General features: G+C 51.7%; 1 protein-coding gene across 1 annotated transcript in view; it reads left to right on the top strand.

Annotated features, from left to right (window-relative positions):
• Positions 1-18348, top strand: part of SYNE3 (spectrin repeat containing nuclear envelope family member 3) — a 90147-nt gene extending 71799 nt beyond the window's left edge. The window contains exons 14-18 of the mRNA XM_032482575.1: positions 252-381; positions 1863-2021; positions 5428-5577; positions 6588-6626; positions 15870-18348. Of these exons, the coding sequence (XP_032338466.1) occupies positions 252-381; positions 1863-2021; positions 5428-5577; positions 6588-6626; positions 15870-16070 (679 nt within the window). The 3' untranslated portion in view covers positions 16071-18348. The remainder of the gene's footprint in view (positions 1-251; positions 382-1862; positions 2022-5427; positions 5578-6587; positions 6627-15869) is intronic.
• Positions 18349-20509: the final 2161 nt, after the last annotated feature.

The following is a 20509-nucleotide window of genomic DNA, read 5'->3' as shown; positions in this document are numbered from 1 at the left end:
CCCTTCTGGCTTGGGCCTTACCTGCATCGCTGGGTGTGTACACCTCGATGGCAGTATGTGCGTCTCAAGCAGGAAACTGGAAATGCACATGCCCTGGGGATGGTCTGACAAACCTGGAGGATAGGTGCCGACTTGTGAAGACCAGAAATCACTTCCCACTGCGTGATGCCCCAATCCTGCTACTGCTCCCATGACCTGGGGTGTCCTCATCCCATCCATCACTGTGTTGACCGGGCTGATTTGTCTTCCAGCCTCATCAGAAACCAGCAGCTGCAGAGGACGGAAGTGGATTCAGGGAAGAAAATGATTTTCACCAACAACATCCCGAAGACCGGGTTTCTTATCACCCCCACGGATCTTATATCCCGACATCACCGTCAGGTGCGTCTGTCTAGTGGGGTTTCCGGGGAGGGACCGGATCTTGAGTCAGTCGATGGTGGGAAAATGTCTCCAGCAAAACCCCCTCCCTGCCTGGGCCACATGCTCAGCTCAAGACCCGGCCGGGTCCCGTCTCATGTGAGCCTGCCCGGCCAGGGCACAGGTACGCCTTAGACCAAGGCACTGAGAGACCCCAGACCCAGGGGTCCCCACTGGGGAAGGCCCCGGGCGTCCTTTAGGCAGACAAGCCCTCACCTTCAGAAACCCCGGCTGCTGCCCTTGCAGGGAGGAGAGTGTCAGGGCTGGAAGCTTCCTACCAGCCCCACGTGGCAAACTGAAAGCACACAAGGTTGGCACTTTTTGTGCCATAAGTTCTATTTTGTAAAAAGAACTAGCCTGGCTACCTCACATGCATGCCTTCTGCTGACTGCCTTTAGTAAACCGAACCACATTGAAAAGAAATTCATTCCTTGTTCTTTAAAGACAACACATCCATTCATTCATCCTGCCGTTCATTCTTTCATTTCCCCATCCAGAAAGCACTTCCTGGTGTTACTGTGTTCCAAGGAATGTGCTTGGAGCAGGGACACTGCTGTCATTAAAAAGGAAACACTTCCAGCCTTCAGAGAATGTAGGATCCAGCACAGAGCTTTTCAGATTGTTGTGTGCATCTGGATCATATTAAAATGCAGATTCGGATTCAGCGGGTCTGGAGCAGGGCATGACTCTGCATTTCTACTAGCTCCCAGGCAATGCCTCGGCTGCTGGGCCTTGGAGCGCATTTTAAGGAGTACGGAAGTGGGAACCAAGCAGAGTGAGTTTAAGAGCTTGCGGTCTGTGGAGGCAGGGCGCCAGCTGCGGAGTGACGTGACCCGCTGCTGGGGGAGCAAAGCCCTCCTGGGAGAGGTGAAACATCGGGGGGGGTCCTCAGGGCTGAGTGGAGGCAAGCGTAGGAGTGGAGGGGGTGCATCCCATGCAAAGGAGACTGTGTGCAAAACCCCGAGGGCGAGAGCACTAGTGCCGGGGCCCACATGTGTCTGGGCTCCAGCTCAGAGAACGGGGAAGGCGGCACTCCTGGGATGCGGAGCCAGGCACAGCTGGAACCCGTGACTGTCAGGCTACATCAGGGATGATGAGGAGCCACTCAGGTGTATCAGTGAGGGCTCAGCTGAGTGGACTTGCGTTCTGGACCGATCACTCTGGCCGCCTAGCCTGGAGGGGGTCAAAAGTGGCAGAAGGTGACCACCTGGTAAGGGATGATGCTGGCTGCCACCAGGAGACCAGGGAGGTGACAGTGAGGAATGTCCTTGGCCCCTAAACATGGCCACATCGAGCAGAGAGGCGTTCCTCGTGCCCCCAGGCCTCTCTCATCACCGTTGGGCATCCTCGTCCCCACCCCTCTGCTTAGATGGAATCCCCAGGACACGTGGCCAGCGGGCTGTTTTCAGAAGCTCATGCTTTGGTCATGCTGTGTGTTCCTGCAGGCGAATCTGCTCCAGGAGGAAGGCAGCCGTGAAGATTTCTCCCGGCTCCTGGGGAACTTTGAGCACTGGTTGCAGGTGGAGAATTCCAAGCTGATTAGAATCATCGCCATGAGAACTGCCTCCGCCAAGGACTTGAGGACCAGAGAAATAAAGCTGCAGGTTTGTTCCTGAGGAAAGGCCCCTCTTCCAGAGGATTTGCCCCCAGAGCTGTGTTTGCCACCAGGGACTTCTCAACAAAAAGGAGCATGTGCAGAGCTTGGGAGCTGTTCTGGCTTGTGTATGAATAATCGTTTTTAAACGTTTTGCTTCAAATATTTTAGAACAACCATCCATCCATCCATCCATCTATTCATTCAGCCTCCTGCTATATTCACCAGCCTGGGAAATGTCACCACTAATCACAACTCCTTTATCAGTTAACTTTTGCTGTGTAACAAGCCATTCCCACAGTTTGTGGCTTAAAAGAACAACTATTTGCTTAAGTCATGATTCTGAAGGTTGGCAGTTTAGGCTGCAGTCAGCCGAGCGGTGCTTCTGGGCTTGGCTGGGCTCCGTTATTTGCTGTCAGGTATAGGTCAGATGAGTGGCTGTATTTTCTGGGGGTTGGTGGGCTATTGGAGATGAGCATGGGCTGGACCATGTATCTGTTGTCCTCCTGCAGGACAGCCTGGGCTTCTCAGAGCAGAGGCAGGGTCTGAGAGAGTGGGTGGGAGCACGCAAGACCTTTTGAGGCTTAGACTAGGAGCTGGCGCAGTGTCACTTGCCCTGGATCCTATTGGACAAAGAAAGTCACAAGACCAGCCCAGATTCAGGGGGAGAGAAAAGAGACTCCACCTCCTGATGGGACGTAGTACTAAGTCATATGGTAAAGAGCGTGGGTATAGCAGGGGATCGGGGGGCCAATCCATCTACCACAAATCTTTCTACTTCACTCCCACACCTAATTAGTCACCAAGCCCTTCTTGGGTCTACCTCCTGGATATTTGTTATTTCTGTTTCCCCTCACTACCACCGTCTTAAACTAAGCATTTACCTTTTTTTTTTTTTAAGTGCACTAATAAATTTTTATTTTTTAACACAAATGAATAATCCCATGGGTACTGGAAGGATTAATTTACAACCCCTACCTTACCATGCATAGTATTCTGTACACAGTAGGTGATCGATTAACAACTTTAGAATGGTTTTCCATTTTGGTTAAAATTGAGAAGCTTATGTAACTGAAGGGGTAAACTTTGAAAGTCTCCCTAAAATATGTGCAGCAAATCTTTATTAATATGCAGCACTCTTTCATTAACATATGCATCACATATCCTAAAATTGAAATGTATTTTGCTGAAACAATCAGCATTCATTATGGTGAAAAGAGAAATATGACTTTATGGAGAAAAAGAGATAACCTCATTTAGTGCTGGAAGGTCACCTGTGAATTTGTTATTAGTGGAAGGATTATCAGAGCTTTGGATTTTTCTCATCGACTTTGACCAACAAGGCATTTACCATTTTTGAACTTGATGATGACAATGGCCTCCCAGCTGGCCTCCCTCCTTCCTGTTGGGCCCCCATGTGGGTAATGGCTCATTCTGTAGCCAGAGTAACCTTTCATAATCCTAACTATGACCTTGGCCTCCCCCTCAAGAAAACCGCGTGGTATTGAGTTCAACTTCCCAAGTTTATCGCACACAGTCTTTCTCGATCAGGCCCCAACCCACCTCTCTTTTTCCTTAATTTTTGTGGCTTTACCATGATATGACAGGTTTGGATTTCTTTTTATTTTTTCTTGCTTGAGATTCATCTGGATTCTTGAATCTGTGGCTTGGACCTTTCTGGAAAATTCTCCAACATTATCTCTCAAAATACCGCCTCTGCCTTGTTCCTTTTCTCCTCGCCTTCTGAGATGCCATTTGAACATATGTTATGTTTTCACTGTGTGCTTTATGTCTCTTACCCTCTCTTGTGTATTTTTCATCCTTTTTTCTTTTCATATAGTTTTCTGTATAATTTTTTCTAACTTATCTTCCACTTTACTAATTCTCTCTTTAGCTGTGTCTCATTTGCTGTTACACATGTCTGTTAATGTCTTAGCTTTTAATATTGTATTTATCAGTTCTCAAATTTCTATTTGGTTCTTTAAAAAATCTGCTCTGCCACTTTTCATAGCTCCTAGGTTCTTGCTGAACTTTTTAAGCTTATCTCTTAATTCTTTGAACACAGTAAACATAGTTGCTTTACAGAATGTGTCTAATAATTTCATCATCTCAAGTCATTTTAGGAATGTTTCTGTTGTGCATTATTTCTGCCTCTTCTTATTCTTGCTGTCTTGTATCTGTGTATGGCTGCTTTGACTGTGTGCTGGGCATTTACAAATGAATGTAAGTGTAATTTGAGATTTAGAATCATCTTTTCTCCAGAGATTATTTTGTTTGTGACTACGAGACAAGTGAAGGCTTTATCATTCTGGAACCATTGAATCCAATTTCAGGTCTGGAGGCCCCCTAGACCTCTGAGATGACTTGGAGCTGGGCTGTAAATCCAAACAAGGTCCAAGTTTACTTCTGATTCACCTTTAGAAGTCTCAGCTAAAGGAAGATGGTTTATCAGAGACTCCACTTCTGTAGGGCCCAGACTTTGACCTTTGTCTCCCTGCGAGGCTGCCAGAAGCATAGATCTGTTTCACAGCTATTTCTTCCAGATTGGCAGGTGTCCTGAGTGCAAAGGAAGGTCTGAGCACTGGGCTTACTTCTCTGGGTCTCATCTTTTCCCAGGACTTGCCTCACTCTTTTATTAACTCTTTGATGCCTTAAAAATGTTTTTAATATTTTGTCCTCAGGGAGAGTTTTAACCTCAGTTCCCTAGTTGACCAGAAGTCCTTCCTGCCTGCCTCCTACCTCCTGTTCAGCCACTCCTCTCATCTCCTGCCACCATCACCCAGTCCAACCGTATGAGAGACAACCTACAGTTCAGCAGTTAAGCTTCCTTGCTCCTGTAGAGCCCCCATTCTCGTGGGCTCTGAGAAACTAAGCTGTGTGTCTGTATCATGCAGCTGGGAGGTTAGGACAGAGCCAAGATCCAAGGCCAGAATTTAAACTCAGGCTCTTGGATTTAGAGCCCAGATCATATCCCCACATCACACTACCTCCCAGGAGTCCCAGGAGATGCCATCCTGGGAGAAGATTGTGTTGTTTTGGCAGAAAAATCTGCCCAATCCCAGCATCACTGTGCCAGCAGTGAAAATGCCAACAGAAAGATATGTTCAACAATGGTAGCTTTTATAATGATGATAACTCTTATGTCAGGCCCTCTGGAGGACTTGGTTCTAGAATTCCAGAGCTTGGAGTGACCACGGAGGTCAGCACTGCGGCTGCCCCTCTCTTGCAGGAGTCCATCCCGTAATATTTCAGAGAGCGATTGCCTGACCTTGGCTTCAATTTGCGTGGATGGAGTTCTCACTTATGTGTCGTGTTGGCAGCTTCTCAGGTGCAATTTGATTAGCTCCTCCTTACTAGCCAGGTGGAGCCGCCTCGGTCATTTGGAAGGTACCCACAATTCTGTCTTTTCCCTGTAGGAGCTGGAGGCTCGCGTACCAGAAGGTCAGCATCTCTTTGAAAACCTCCTTCGTCTCGAGCCAGCAAGGGGGTCCTCAGATGAGCTGGAGGATTTGCGCTACCGGTGGATGCTGTACAAGTCCAAACTCAAGGACTCCAGCCACCTGCTGGTAGGTGCTAAGGATGCACAGGTCCCGGGCCCCAGGGAGACCTCGCTCAGCCCACATCCACTCCACCTCGAGCCTCCACAGACCACTCAGAGAGAGGAGGTAGAGACTCCTGGGTGCTAGGGACTTGACTTGCAATTTGTCATTTGGCCATCCTGCCACCTGATGAGGCAGGAGCTTCCGTAACAACATCTTTGCAACCTTCCAAGCTGAAACTTTTATGTGCCTTGTCCCCTTCAGTACTTCCAGCACCTTTCTGCCAGAGTAACTGCATCTCCAGTCTGCAGAGGGGGAGCTGAGACTCGAGGAGTTAAAAAACTCACCCAAGTTGCCATAGCTAGTGAGAGGCAGAGCCAGCATCAAACACAGCCTGGTGCTGGAGACGTGATGGAGCAAACGCCGGGGTGCGGGCTGGGACTCCTGGGGTCTAGACCCCTCCTCCACTCACCTGCTTTGTGACACTGGGGAAGCACCTTCCCCCGTTGGGCTCCCGAGTCTCACACAAAACAATAATAATAGTTAAACTAATAGCCTGTGTTAAATGCTATGTTCCTCATTACAGCCTGATAAAGGAGGTACTGTTATCATTCCCAGAGAACTGATAGGGAAACTGAGGCACGGAGGCTGGTCTAAGGATGGGCGCAGGTGGGATGGCTTCCGAGGGCCCCTGAGGCCCTCAGACCCCTGACGCCTGGCTCTGCTGCTCCAGTTTTGCTGGCCCCGGAACAGCCATGTCGGCCACTAGGTGTCAGCGCAGCCCCAGCCGGGTCAGCGCGCCCGCCGGCCCAGGCCCAGGCCTTCCCAGACGGAATCCCACCTGGGCCCGGAGTGCGTTAAAAAGCTCATTAAATTGAATCACCTGCTGGCTCAGCCTGTCCAGATGACCAGGAGTTTTAGAGAAACACTCCCCTGACAAAATGAATATTCCATTACAGGCTCTGCTGGGATTTAAGTTTCACTCACTTAACTTCTTTTTTTCCCCTCCGTTTTCCTCTCCTTCCCTGAAATAACAGACGCAGAGTTCTCTGGGGAAGCTGACTGGATTCCAGAAGGTACGGTGTCTGCCATCTGCTCCACGCGGCTAGAGGGCAGGGCGTCTGGAGGGTTGGTGGGCCTGGGGCAGGCCTCCCGGGCTTTCTGGAAGGTTCTGTGAGGTCTGAGGAAGCTGTATGGGGAATGGGCTGTGAGCGGCACAGTGCTAGGCCCTGGGGCCCTTGGTCTCGGGGAGCCCCAGGGTGAACAGAACCTTCTCGGCCGTGACAGATACATGATAAAGGTGGGTCCTTGGAAGTTTTCATCCAAAACCAGGACAAGGGAGGAGTGAGCAAGTTAATAATTATGCTGTGACAACAGGCATAAACTAGGACTGAACCAAGAAACCCGGACCATTCCAGACCAACTGGACCCTGTGGCCACCCCAGTGATAGATGGCCATACGGTGCTCGGGGGACAAAAGAGGAAGGGCTGGCTGTGCTCCCAGCACTGGTTTCCCCTTCTGCCCGCTGAGAGGAGCTCGGAGCCACTCCTGCGGTGTTTGCAGGCCAAAGCAATGACAGAAACAGCAGTAACCACAGTAATAATGAGGCTCAAGCATCGTTACTCTAGATACGACATGTTGACCATTCACTGTGTGGTCTCTTGCCTCTGACCCGTGAGGCCACCCTTAACCTCCCACCCTGGGCCTGGGGAGAAGGCATCCCTGGGGCCCGGTGGCTCTTCCCATTTCTGGAAAAGCCCAGTGTTAACTGGTGGCCCCTTTTCCAAGAGAGCATGCTTGTCTTCCTGCCGAGCATTGGCTCATGACTTGAGCCTCTGGCGAGGTCTGCTCTGAACACTGCTGGGTGCCTGAGACCTCTCATGTGTGGAGTCTGTGTTCCTGGGGCTCTGCACCCCAGGACTTCTCCATGGTCTCCAGCTGGTCCTCCTGTCTCCACCTGCGGGAGAGTGGGTGTCCCTGGGGCTGGGAGGGGCATTCACGAGACCAACGCTGTGCTCTGGGCCCAGTGTCAACCATCTTTGTGGACTTTGGCAAGTTGCTGTGACTCTTGGGCTCACTTTTCCCATCTGTAAAATGGAATGAACAATGCCGACTTTATTTCATGAGCAAATTCTGAGTATCATGGAAACATTTGTTTGTTCTTCAGAGGAGAGCAGAAAGCCCTGGCTTCCCTGCCTAAGTTAGAGTAACAGAGGGTCTCTTCATGAAGTAGAGGAGAGCCCAGAACATCGGGAAGGGCAGGGTGGCCCACACAGTCCAGCCTTGGACTCCTGGTGGCACCTGGGGGCCCGGGGCCAGGTGCCCAGGCTGCCTCTAGATCCGGCACCTTTAGCCCCACTTTGGTCGGAAGCCCACCTTTGATGCAGCTCCCAGGTCAGAGTCCAGGGGGCGTCACGTCTGAGTCCCCTGGTTTTGGGTCCAGGGACACTTGACTGACTGACATCCGCCCTCCAGTGCGTGTTCAGATTCCGGTGAACGTGGAATGTTCACAGCCCTGTGTTTATTGTCCCTCTCCTCCTTCATTCATTCATCTCACAGATATTTTCTGAATGCTGACTTTGTGCCAAGCACTGTTTTAGGGACCTGGGATATATTAGTAAACACGAGCAAAGACCTGCCCTGTAGGCTGTGTGTGCTGGCTGAGGGGAGCGGGGAGGGAGGGAGGGCTCACACATCCAGCTGGTGATGCTCAGCACAATGGTGAGTCTCTGGGTTAGGGAACACCGGGGGACAGCACTGGATTGTGCCTTTCTAGCTGCAGGGGTGATCTTATCTATGGCAGGCTGATGTTGGGCACAGTCTCCTGGGGTATGCAAGGCAGGCAGGTTCTAAATGGCTAAAAGAATCTGCTTATTCGGGCTACGTTAAAAACAAATAGATCTGTAAAAGTTTGAGTTTGCTGCTGGCTGTCTTTAAAGCTAATGGGTCTCGGCCCACCATGGAGGCCAACATACAGAGGCCATCTGGGGCTCTTTTATATGAGTGCTGTTTAAGCACAGATTTCTGGGTCCCACCCCCAGAGTTTCTGATGCATCAGGTCTGAGGAGGGTCCCAGGGATCTGCATTTCCAGCAAGTTCCCAGGTGGTGCTGACGCCGCTGGCCTAGGGACCAGACTTTGAGAACCGCTGCTTTATTCCCTGGATTTGAATCCACAATCTACCGTGAGTGTGTGTGACTGTTGGTGACTCACTTAACGATGGTTATCCAATGAATAAAAGGCAGGTCCATCAAACCAATAGTAGGCAAAGTTCCCATTGTTAAGAGGCACGTAGCAGGCTCCTAACTGTGTGGAGGTCGTTGAGATACCTGCAGACGCTGCCCCTGCTTCCCTTTCTGAGAGCAGAGGGATAATGCCATTTCTGGCAGGGGGTGCAGTCCTCCCCTGGTGGTATTTTGCGGGGCCAGGGTGCGCATGCGTGTGCAGGGGTCCGCACACACGTGCACGGCGGCACACACACCCAGACCTGACAGGTGGAAGATAGACGCTATCTCCCGAGGCTGTAATCTTGCCAACTTAAAAACATTCCATATATTATTTTTAGTCCAAAGGGAAAGGGAAAAACAAAAAGCCTACCCCCAAGCGAATTATTTATGAGCAGTTGGCTCTCCACGCTTTTTTCTCTCTCGGCACACCCAGGCACTGAAAGCTCCAACTACGTCAGTGGCTTCAGCCTGCTTGTTTATATAAACAGAATAATTAAGATTTATTAAATTTGCAGCTGCCTACACACTTGCCAGCTCAGTGCCACCGGATACGTCCGCCTGCAGCATTCAGACGTATGGAGTGTCATTGCGTTTTTCTTTTTTTTTTTTTTCTGAGTCGCAGTTCCTTTTAATATGAGAAGTAGACTATATACATGTTCCCATTTTTAAAAGTAAATGCTAGCATACTACCCACACTGTTTTCTGTCATTTTGATCTCGAGTACAGCCTAGAGATTTACTCCATGTAGTTTAAAGATACCTCTCATTTTTTTCCTTTTCTATATGTGTGGTTTTGCAGTGTAACCACAGAGTTGGTAAGAGAAATTTTTCTTTATGGACGCATTCCAGCTACTAAATACAAGAGGCCTGATGGATAGAATACCCCCTTTTGTAACCTCCTATGGAGTAGGAGATCTTGGCACATCATTGCTTCTCGAATCGCCACTTGGGCTGTGAGTCGACTCAGTTCCCGCGTTGACGCAGGGAAGTGGCGTCGTCCTACCTGAGACAGCCTTTTCACTGAAGGACAGACGTGCTAATGTTCGTGTTTGCCTGGGTGATGGAGGCAGGGCCACACGCCCGTGTGCAGGAGTGGAGAGCAAATTCCTCCGTGCATCGGGGGCTGTGGGCTCTGGGAGATGGGCACGGATGTCGAGAGACCCGAGGGCAACATTTTCTTCACTTGCCCATATTTCGCAGGTTTTAAGACTCATAATTTTTCACATTTTCACATCTCTGGAACTGGGGGTGTTTTATTACAATCCCGTTCTTCCGGTGAGGATTGGAATCTCCTTCCCTCCACCACCCAGGACACTACCCACCTGAGATTTCTTTAAATTAAAATCTCCGCTTGCGGGTTGTGTTTTGCTTTGTTTTCCTGAGGACCACACTGACGGTGTCAGTTTAAACCAACCTGTGGGAGCTCCAGCCTTGAGGTTCAAGTTCTCGGGGTGGAGTTTTTTTCCTGCCCTCACCCGGTGCCAAGATGAGACCTTGGATTTCCTTGCTTCCCAGTTACTGTGGGGCAGGGAGGATTAGCCTTTATTTCCCCCACCCTGAAGGCTGTAGCCCCGTGGTGCCCCAGTGTTCTGTGGGGTCTCCAGTCAATTCTTGTTTGTTGGGTTTTTTCCTTTCTTAGGGGGATATAAAATAATGGTGCACCTTACAGTCAGCATCGTAGAGCAGATGAAATGTTTGTGATACTGAATCTCAGAAAGCATTAATGAGTTTTCCATGTTAGGTAATAACCCTCTCACATTAGCTATGATTTTTTAAAAAGTCCCTACTATGCGCTAGGCACGGCTGGGACGCTCCCCTGCCTGGTCTTTGACACTTGCAATCACCTTCTCCTTTGTAGCGGGAGGAGAGTGGCCTCTTGGTCCCTCCTCCATGTGACAGTGAGCCAGATCTGGGTGGGTGCAGAGGGAACATAGCTTGACTTTGTACCTCTGTGACTCACTGTGCAACTTTGGGGACTGGTCAACTTTGGCTCTTCCTTGGCCAAAGACGTGGGCTTTGCATAGGGCTGTGCTGTCTCTGACCTTCACAAGGAGAGGCCAGAAATGGGCCTCCAACCACCTGCTCCATCATCTCTGGAGCCTTGTCTTCCCATCCATCCACTGAGCCCATAAGCTACTGGCCACTGCTGATATGTGGAAGAATCCACGCTAGCACCTTGGATCTGAAGTTCTTGAAACTTGTCTTTGACTATTGACATCCAGAAATGTGGTGTTTTACATTTGCGCTTTTTTCTTCTTCATCCTTCCGTTGCTCAGCCCGCCTGCCTTCCACCCTCAACTCCTCTGAACTTCATCCCAGCGAGGTAACCAGCAGCTACCTCTCCACTCAGCCCAGCAAACATCTTTCTGTCCTCATCCACTTGGCCTCTGGGCAGCCCTGGGGCTGATGACAACGCTCTCCGCTCATAGCTGCTCTGACTGCCCTTCCCGGATTCAACCACGGGGGCCTCTCTCTGTCTTATTTTATTATTTTCAGTTATCAGAGTCAGTGTCGATAAGATTCAGTGTTGATGAAATACTATTACTTAATCCATGGTCCATATTCAGAATTTTAAAGCTGTCTCAATAGTCTTAAAAAATTAATACTTTTTTTTTTCCTTTTAGCAATTTCAAATTTACAGACAACCTGAGCAGATCAGAGAGTCCCCACATGTGCCCTCTCCTCCCCACATCTCCCATGTTTCCCCAACATCAGCATCGTGCATTGGTGTGGAAGCTTGCTTACTGGGACTCCATGAAGTTCATGGTCGACACTGGGGTTCCCTCTTGCTGTTGCACATTCTGTAGGCTTGGACAGATGTATGCTGACATGCGTCCCCCATTCCAGTGTCACACAGAACGGATTCACTGCCTTCACCTTCTCCCAGCTCTTCTGCCCCATCCCTCTCCCCTCCCCCAGGGCTCCTAGCAACCACTTCTCTTGTTCCTTTCACCAGCAAAATGCATCTGAGTTTCCTCCATGTCCTTTTGTGACTTGCTTTCTCATTTCCTTTCTCAGTGAATAATATTCCATTGTAAGGATGTAAGTTTTCAGGGTTTTTTTGCCTTTTATTTTCCCTCAGTCTGGGATCCAGACTGGGCTCACATTACATTTAGTTGTCACATCGCTCTAGTTTCCTCTAAGCTGGGATTAGTCCTCTGTTTTTCTTGACCCTGACCTTAAGTGCAGGCCAGATGTTTTGTCGAGTGTCCCTCAAGTTGGGTTTTCCCCACGTTTCCCTGTTGAGCATTTCTGGCAGGAATGTCTCACAAGTGATGCCGTATTTTCTTTTCTTCTTTTTTTTTTTTTTTTTGAGGGGGTAGGTAATTAGGTTTATTTATTTATTAATGGAGGTCCTGGGGACTGAACCCGAAACCTTGTGCATGCTAAGCACACACTCTGCCACTGAGCTAAACCCACTTCCCCCTGTTGCCGTGTTCTTAGTGCATTTTATTGGGAGACACACGATGTCCATATGCCTCCAACATTGGTGATGCTAATTCTGATCACATGATTAAGGTGATGGCTGCTGGATTTCTTGCCTGTAAATCTGCTTTCATTTCTTTTATAAATAATAAGCATTAGCTGCTCAGAGAACCTGGAAATACAGCACCTCTTTCTCCCATGGTCGCACCCTCCGGGTTCTCCAGGGCCCCTTTCCCTCTCATGACTCACCCTCTCCCTGACGGTTCCTTCCCCTGGCCTGGCTTCGCTCCCCGACTCTGGGGCTCTCACGCCCTCTGTCCATCTGCTGTCTGGGACTCTCCTTCTAGCTTCAGTCTTGAGGCCCAAGCCTGCAAGACGTCTGCTCAGGAGACCCCTCGGACTCAGCATTCTAAAGCTGACCCCACTGTGTTCCCTGCACCCAAGCAAACCCCGGTCCCCATATCAGTGAAGCATCGTCACTACCAGTCTTCCAAGCTAGGTGCCTCTGGGTCACCCTAGACCATCCCTGACCTGACCTTGGTTCTGCCCTAGGCTCAGAAGAGCCTGGTCATGGATGGATCTCAGATGAGGAAAGAAGAGGGAAGGAAGGAAAGGGAGACTTGTGTCCATACACCTGCTGCCGAATGAGGCTCCGTCCTCACTTGAGTAATGACACTCCGATCTTTCCATCCAGAGGCACCTCCCACCAATGAACCAAACCACCTCCAAAAGGCCAGCTCAGCTCTTAACTCCATCCTGCTCCAAAGCCAGCCCAAGGTTCTGGAGAAAGAGTCCTGGGGCCTGACCATCGCATGCAGAGCCACCCCAGCGAGGAGATAAACATTAACCCAGCCCCATGGCAGGCGCTGCCTTCCCGTCCCTGGGTGGGGACTCTCTACGGCCTCTGAACGCTCCTGGGAAGTGAGTCTTGGGCTGTAACTGCGCTTAGTGAAGACACTCAAGGTGTCGTGGGCAGGGCCCAGCGGGGGGATCTGTGGACGCTCTCAGGCTCCCTGGAGTAGTCGGGGCAATGCAGTGGACCCCACACACAGCCCCCTTCTGGGGGTCCTAGAGGAAACCCAGAAAGAGGAAGCCAGCCAGCAGGTGGCTCAGCAGTCTGTCAGAGGGGCCTTCAGGGACCAAACTAATTGCTAAGTGAGAGTTTAGAGAGGGGCACTGTGCTGGCCCACCTCGGATCGGCAGAGAAAACCTGGCCCCCTCCCGTCGCCTTGAGCTCTCGCACTGACCTGGAAGCAACTTTGTGCTGGAGAATGAGGCCCAGCCAGCTCTTGGGAAAGACCCTGAAAGCCCCAGTGGTGATGCAGTGTGACTTCCACACTCGGGGCCCCGCGTCAGGGTAGGACCAGCTTCAGCAGAGGCCCAGTGGGGCTGTTGTCATTGTGCCTGTTGTTTCTTATGAGAAACAATGCCACGTGGGATGGTGGAGAGAGCCTGGCTGTGGAGCCTCGCTGGCAATTTGAGCCTGTCCGTGTGACCTTGGGCTGGTTATTTCCCATGGGCTCAGTTTCTTCCTCTGAGAAATGGGCACACGGAAGCCCACCTCCCAGAATGGGGCAAGAACTCAGGAAGCCCGTGAGTGAGGTGGATTGCTGAGCACAAGGCAAAGGGGTGCTCGGTGTACATTAATGCAGGGAGCCCAGGTGTTCTGGGGGGGCCGTCAGGACAGTGCCGACCGTTCACAGATGGGTCAGTGAGCATGCCGTCACACCATGGGCACCAAGGGAGGAGAAGATGGCCAGATGCACAGGAAGGGAAAGAGCCTTTTCTTCATTATTTCATTCATTAGGCAAATATTTACTGAACGTCACTAGGAATACCGCAATGAGCCAAACTGATGTGGCTCCTGCCTGCAAGGACACAGACTTTAATTAGTAACCCAAAGGAAAGATACTGATATCATGAAAATGTGTAATGGAGCTTTTTTTGGCTTAGATCAGGGACGGTTCCCCTGAGGAAATGACTCACAAGTTGAGATTAGAATGACCAGTAGGGACTAACCAGCTGCATTGGAGAAAGGAGGGAGATTCCAGACAGAAGGGATAGCCTGTGCTAAGGCCCTGTGGCAGGAGGATGTGCGGGCTTTTTAAGGGGCCAAGAGCCGGTATTTAGGGAGGGCAGTGTTCTCTCTGATGGATCTGAGGAGGTTGATGGTATCTGATTCCTGGCACCTGGTTGCAGGGGGAAGCTAAAGGGGGCTGGTAGGAGCTGCCCGTCTGCCCTGGAAGAAGAAAGGAATGAGTATTTGCTGAGCACCAACTGCATGTTCAGCATGGCCTGCGCTGCCTCACTTACCTTTCTGACTTTGATAGGCAGGTTTCATTCTCCCTTTGCCCCAACAGATGAAGGCACTAAAGCTCAGAGAGGCTAAGAGACCTCTCCTAGGTCACACAGCTAGGAAGTAACAGGACCAGGATTAGAACTGGATCCAGAACTCCAAACTTTTCCTTTCCCCAATATCCTTTTTCATCAATGGCAGAAGATCGGCATTTACTGTGATTGACTCATCTTTCCTGAACTCCTCAAAACTCTAGAATCTCAGGTTCCTGGGAGATCTTGAAGGACTCTTGAGCATTCAGTTACCACTGCACGACATCACCTGTTCTGTCCCCACCACCATGTGCTATCGACCCTCGGCCTCTACACCCTATGGGGTGGGAGCTCATCACTGATGGAGGAAGCCCCTTTTCTCTTTGGATAGTTCTAACTGGGCAGAACGCAGGTGGTGCTTTCTATGGGGAAACTGAGGCATGGAGACACTCCCAGATCTGGGAAGGGCTGAGATGATCAGTTTCTTTGTGGCTTCTTAAGAGGTAGTTCGTGCTGATATGTCTGCGTGTGTGCGCGCCCACGTGCACATGTGTTTTCTGAGCATTTGAGAATCGTGTTAAAATGTGTCATCTAGTTTAAAGAGCATTTTAGAATCCAGGCTGCCTCAAAGTGAAGATGTGAGCTCTAAGTGAATAGACACCGGGTGGGTGGCAGGAGTCCTTCAAAAAGACTGCCCCCCCGTCAACACATAAATGCAAAAACAGCTTTGAACTGTCAAAGTTGGTTTCCCCAGGGGATGATGGCCAAGGCACAAGTTTTCACTTAAAAAAGCAAAGTGTTAGCTCTGAAAATGGAGGAGTCAACAGAAACAGGACCCTTGGAAACAGAGCTCCAGTTTGGGAGACGGTTAATTACAGGTTTTCAGTTGTGGTGTGAACCCAAGTAAGGGTGGGTCTACCTGTTGTCTCACCCTCTCCCTCTCCTGGATGGGTCAGAGACTTGGAAGCAGGCAATATGAAATTTCAAGGAGTCAAGTTAGAGCCCCGACAGACTGAGGCAGCCCTACATGAGCCGAGCTGGTGGGTGAGCCAGGTCTGACCCCGCCTGGCACCTGTGGGAAGATAGGTCTCCTCTGTGGATGTATGCTCATTCGGCTTTATGTCTTAAGTGACACAGCCTGTAACTTCCCCCTTCTCCGTTCATGCCTTGAGTGGTTTGAGGAAACCAGAGATCTTTGCAGCTGAACTGACATTAGTCCCACTTCACAGATGGGAAAACTGAGGCCTGTGCAGTGGGAGAGTCCACCAGAGCTGCTGCAGCTCCTGCCATCGCTCCACCCTCCCCTCCCGAGACTCACGTCTCCTGCTTGGTTCCGCAGGTGCGGCGGAGGCGAGGGCTGCGCTCCCTCTGCCGGAAGGCGTGCTGCGTGGCACTCCCGCTGCAGCTGCTCCTGCTCTGCTTCCTGCTGCTGCTCTTCCTGCTGCCCGTCGGGGAAGAGGACCGCAGCTGCACCCTGGCCAACAACTTTGCCCGCTCCTTCATGCTCATGCTCCGCTACGACGGCCCCCCGCCCACCTAGCCCACTGCGGGCACACAGGGGACTTTCTTCTCCAAACTTCCATCAGCCAGGGCTCCTCAGGAGGATGCCGAGGAAACTGGAAACCGGGGCAGGCCAGAGCTGGCAGAGCTGCATCCGTGTAAATACTGTATCGACGTTCCCAAAACAATATTACTTTTTATACAGTGTTGTCTTAGTCTGTTTATACTAAATGTGTACTATGAGAGTAATGGCCAGCTTTTTTATCTGCTCTGTATGTCAGTGCTCAGGATTTATAGCTCCATATATATATGACCTCTCTTTCTAGTTGGAGAAACTCCTAGCAGTTTGCAGTGTCCAGTGGGATTCGTGTGGCATTTTTGCCTCGGTCTGCAGTCAGCCCTGGAAAGCAGGAACCATAACATGTCACTTTTATGGCCCCCTCCTACCCAGAAGCCAAGCCCCAGACCCAGATGTTCACGTAGAGGCCTCCGAGCTGTCAGCGTGGAAGAACAGCGCAGGCCCTCGCTCGGAGCCCAGGGGCTCCTGCTTTCCGCACAGTGAGAACAGCCAGGCTCGTCTAGGCTTTGGGATGACGGCAGACCGGGTGCTGTGGATCAGAAGCAGAAATGGTGCTGATCCCGGGCAGGCCCAGTGGCAGCAGTGAAAAGTGGCAAGTGACAGAATGAAATTAAGGGAGAAAAAGAAGAACCACAGTGAGCAGACCCAGAGCTGAGCAAGCAGAGCAGGACGGGGACGTGCGTGCAGGAGCCCTGACAGCCCAGGCCAGCGATGGAGGTCGCGGTCGGGGCACTGGGCCTTCAGGAAATGCTCAGCTCGTGCTCCGTGTGTTCTCTGCCCTGTTCAGGGAGCAAACCAAGGAGAGAAAGCCTGCTGTTAAGTTTCCCGTGCAGGACGGGGAGCACGCTCCGCGTGTAGCGTGCCCCTGACAGTGCCAGGGAAGCAGTGTTCCTTGGGCTGAGTTTTTCACCACCTACGACTCAGGCTTAAGGAACGGAGGGGAGCACCTGCCACACCAGGGACCAGGGATCGAGGGTCCAAGACAGAGGTGACAGTTCAGCCGTGGAGCTCAGCCTGTCTGAGGCACACTCCCTCCGCCTTCCAGAAAGGACTTTGGAGAGAGCTGGTCCTCTGGGTCAAGAATGTCCCACACACGTGCCCACAAGGGACCCAGGGTCCATGCGCCCCACACCAGGCTCCTCTGCAGGGGCTCTGCACTCCGGCCCACCCACCACCTGGGAAGGGGCCGGGCCGATGCTATGCTGGGCCCTGAGGCTGGAAATATGTCCCTTTCTCCCCAGGGAATTCTGAAGCCGTTCCTAAGTGCTTCACAGCTGGATCAGATTTTCCCTAAATCAGCACTAAGTTTCCCTTTTTAAAAATGCTCGGTGCCCACTCTTTGCAAATTGATTTTTGTCTGTTCAGCTACACAAAGACCAAAGAGGGGATCCTCAGACCAAGAAAGGCCTTTAATCAGAGGGGAAACTGAAGACCCAAGAGGGTCCAGCCCCCCAGCGCCTTGCCCCTCCCCACTGCTCTCTGCAGCGCCCGGACCCCTCCTTCCTGGCACAGGCCCGGCCTGGGCAGAGCTCTCAGCGCGGGACCCCGGCCTCCCTGTGACTGGGAAGAGCTGGACGCTTGCTGGGTGCTCACCGGGCAGGAAAACAGTGTTGCCGAGAAGGGCTCTTGGTGCTGACTCAGAAAGCACGCTTTTCTCAAGATGTTTAGAAACCAAACCACCAGGCCATTCTCTGCAGGTGACTGACCGCTTTACTGGAAAATCAGGGGCTGCGTGAACCACGACCTCAGGCCCAGGCAGCCAAGCCCAGACGCTCACTGGGTTGTGTTGGTCCAGCCCTAGAAGGTCAGCGGTGTGGCCAGGGCCTTCGAACATCTCCACTCCCGCTCTCCCACTTCGTGGTGAGCAGGTGGAGGCCCGGACAGGGGAAGTAACACCCGTGGCCACACAGCGAGAAACAGCATGGCTGGAGCCCATCTTGGTCACTCACTGCTGCCCCCAGGCGGCGCCCTGCGCAGGACAATGCCACCCCCCTGTAGGTGACCTCAGAAACAAAGAGCTGTTTGAGGTGAAGGCAGTTGTGTCACGTGTCCTGTGTGTTGGGGAGGGAGACATTGTCATTGTCACGTGTGGGCTGGCGGGTGGGGGTGACTATATTTTTTTAAACTTTGACAATGATGCCCTAGAGTCTGCTTGTTTGCATAATTTTTTTTAAAAAAAAGAGAATTGATTTTTTCATTACTTTCATATAAATACAGCTATGATACACTATAGCCACCACTGACTGTGTAATCTCCTTTGCTGAAAGTGGGTGCAGACGATTACAACTTTTATGGCTTCCTTTCTAGCTTCCTGAGCACCAACCACGAAGGGCTTTAAAGCGCCTTGTGGAAAGGGTGTCCCGGTGGGACCCCTGTGTGTTTATTTTCCCTCTGACCCCCAGAGGGAGAGAGGTGGTAAGAAGGGAACATCACTGCTGTGCCCAGGTGTGTGTGTGTGTGTGTGTGTCTGCATGTGAGAGAGAGAGAGACAGCGGGGGAGAGAGAGAGAGAGAGAGACAGGGGGGAGAAGCAGGGAGAGAAAGAGAGGGAGGAGGGGGGAGGGCGGGAGGGCAGGAGCAGAGGGAAACACGAGTGAGCATGATCAAGGCTGCAGCTCACCCACCTTAGCTGCCTCTTGCTCCCCTGATGAGGGACACCTGACCCCCAGAGTGGCCATGCCTGGGGGAAGTGGGGGTGGGGAGAGGTCCCTGCCTGCTCAGTGAATCCTGAGACGACTGCGGCTTCCTTTAAAGTCTGTTATCTGAATGTCACACGCTGGTGGCAGCACGGTGACCTCCAGCGCGTCTCTTGTGTCCCTGGCCCAGTCGGGATCATGCCCCACGTTCCCTCTCTCATGGACACTCAGCGAATGGGGTGGGGGCGCCCCTTGCTGCTCTTACCCCAATGTGATCGTCACCCATCTGGGTCAGCAACAGAGAGGCGGTGAGGCAGTGAGCTGTGACCACAGGCCCAGCATTAAGTCCCTGGGCATCCACCCCGACGGCTGCATCCACAAAGGCAGGCATTAGTAATTGATCTCCGAGCTCTTCCCCTCCCTCTTTCCAGCCCCAGCAGACCTCACAGTCCTTCTCAAAACTAGTCCAGGCAGCCACAGCCAGCCAATCACACTTGTCATGTGAGGAAAAACCTGTTTGACATCCTTGTACCTAATACCAGTCCCCTCAGAAAACTCTCAGTTCTGGCCTCCTCCTTTCTTTTTTTTTTCTTTTAATTAAGATGTTCCCTATCAAAAATCACTTCCCTTAGTCTAGGACCTGGGAGAGACAAGCTAACCCCAGAAAGCAGGTAATGGGCTGAATTACCACATAGAACTTTTAGGGGAAGCAGGATGGAGCAGATGTTGAATTATCAATGTCTTTATAGACTTGTTCCGATCTTATGCCCATTTTACAGGTAGGAAACTGAGGTCCCTACAGCTCCTGCTCACCCAGTGAATTCAGGGAGTTAGTTCCAGAAGTGGGGGTAGATCTCTGCACCCACGGGGTGACAGAGTGACACTGCTCAGTGCTGAACAAGGTGGAGATGGAGCTCTCCTGTTAAGAGCTGTGTGACCGTGGGTGAGTTCCCTGCCACCCACCCCTGGCCACTGGCAAAGGGGAAATTAGCCCTGACACGTCCCCGACTACTTGCCACGTTCGATATTCTGGGGAGATGACGGTGGGCTGCTGTCTGGAGGGGCAATCCCTGGATTCAGCTACAAGCGTCAGAATCCCTCCTCCCACCAACTTTGACTTGAGCACCAGCGGCGTTGCTCCTCCCTCATCCTGAGGCGTCTAGTGCTGGGCAGCGGTCGGCATCGTTCCCTCAGCTCAGGGATGTCAGGGCCAAGGGCTCCTCACGCTTTCCTCATGGCCCAAGACGCTTGCTCCACCTCCGGATTTGTCATCTGGGTTCCAGGTCGGAAGAAGGGGAATGAGCTGGCTGAAAAGCCCTACTTTACAGGAGCTTTCCCAGAAACCCACCCAGACACTCCTGTCACCATCTCGCTGGTCAGGACTGTGTCACATGGTTCCTCTGCATCTGCATGGGGATCTGGGAGCACGTCCCCCAACAAAATGGGCATCTCTTAGCAAGAAGGAGGGGTAGAGCGGACTGGAGTGGCACTTAGATGGCTCTGCCCTCGTCCTCCTGACCCTCCATGTCTTGGTCTCATACTCTGTCACCGCAACTTGGAGATGTTCAGGACTGAGGGGCGAGAATGACCTTCCACCACTGCCCTCCACCTGCCTCACCTGGTGATGGGGGTCCTGGAGTCCTGGAGGCCCTCCCCTTCCCCAGAGTGTCACCGCTGTTGCTTCCACACTCAGGACACTTCTGCGCCCACCTTCTTGGAAGAGTTGGGAATGAGCGAATAAATCAAGTGCCCTGCTCGGCCAGAG

Source organism: Camelus ferus, chromosome 6, assembly GCF_009834535.1.
Source record: "Camelus ferus isolate YT-003-E chromosome 6, BCGSAC_Cfer_1.0, whole genome shotgun sequence".
Taxonomy (NCBI): domain Eukaryota; kingdom Metazoa; phylum Chordata; class Mammalia; order Artiodactyla; family Camelidae; genus Camelus; species Camelus ferus.
Note: the sequence above shows the minus strand (reverse complement) of the source record. Positions and strands in the feature narration are given on the sequence as shown.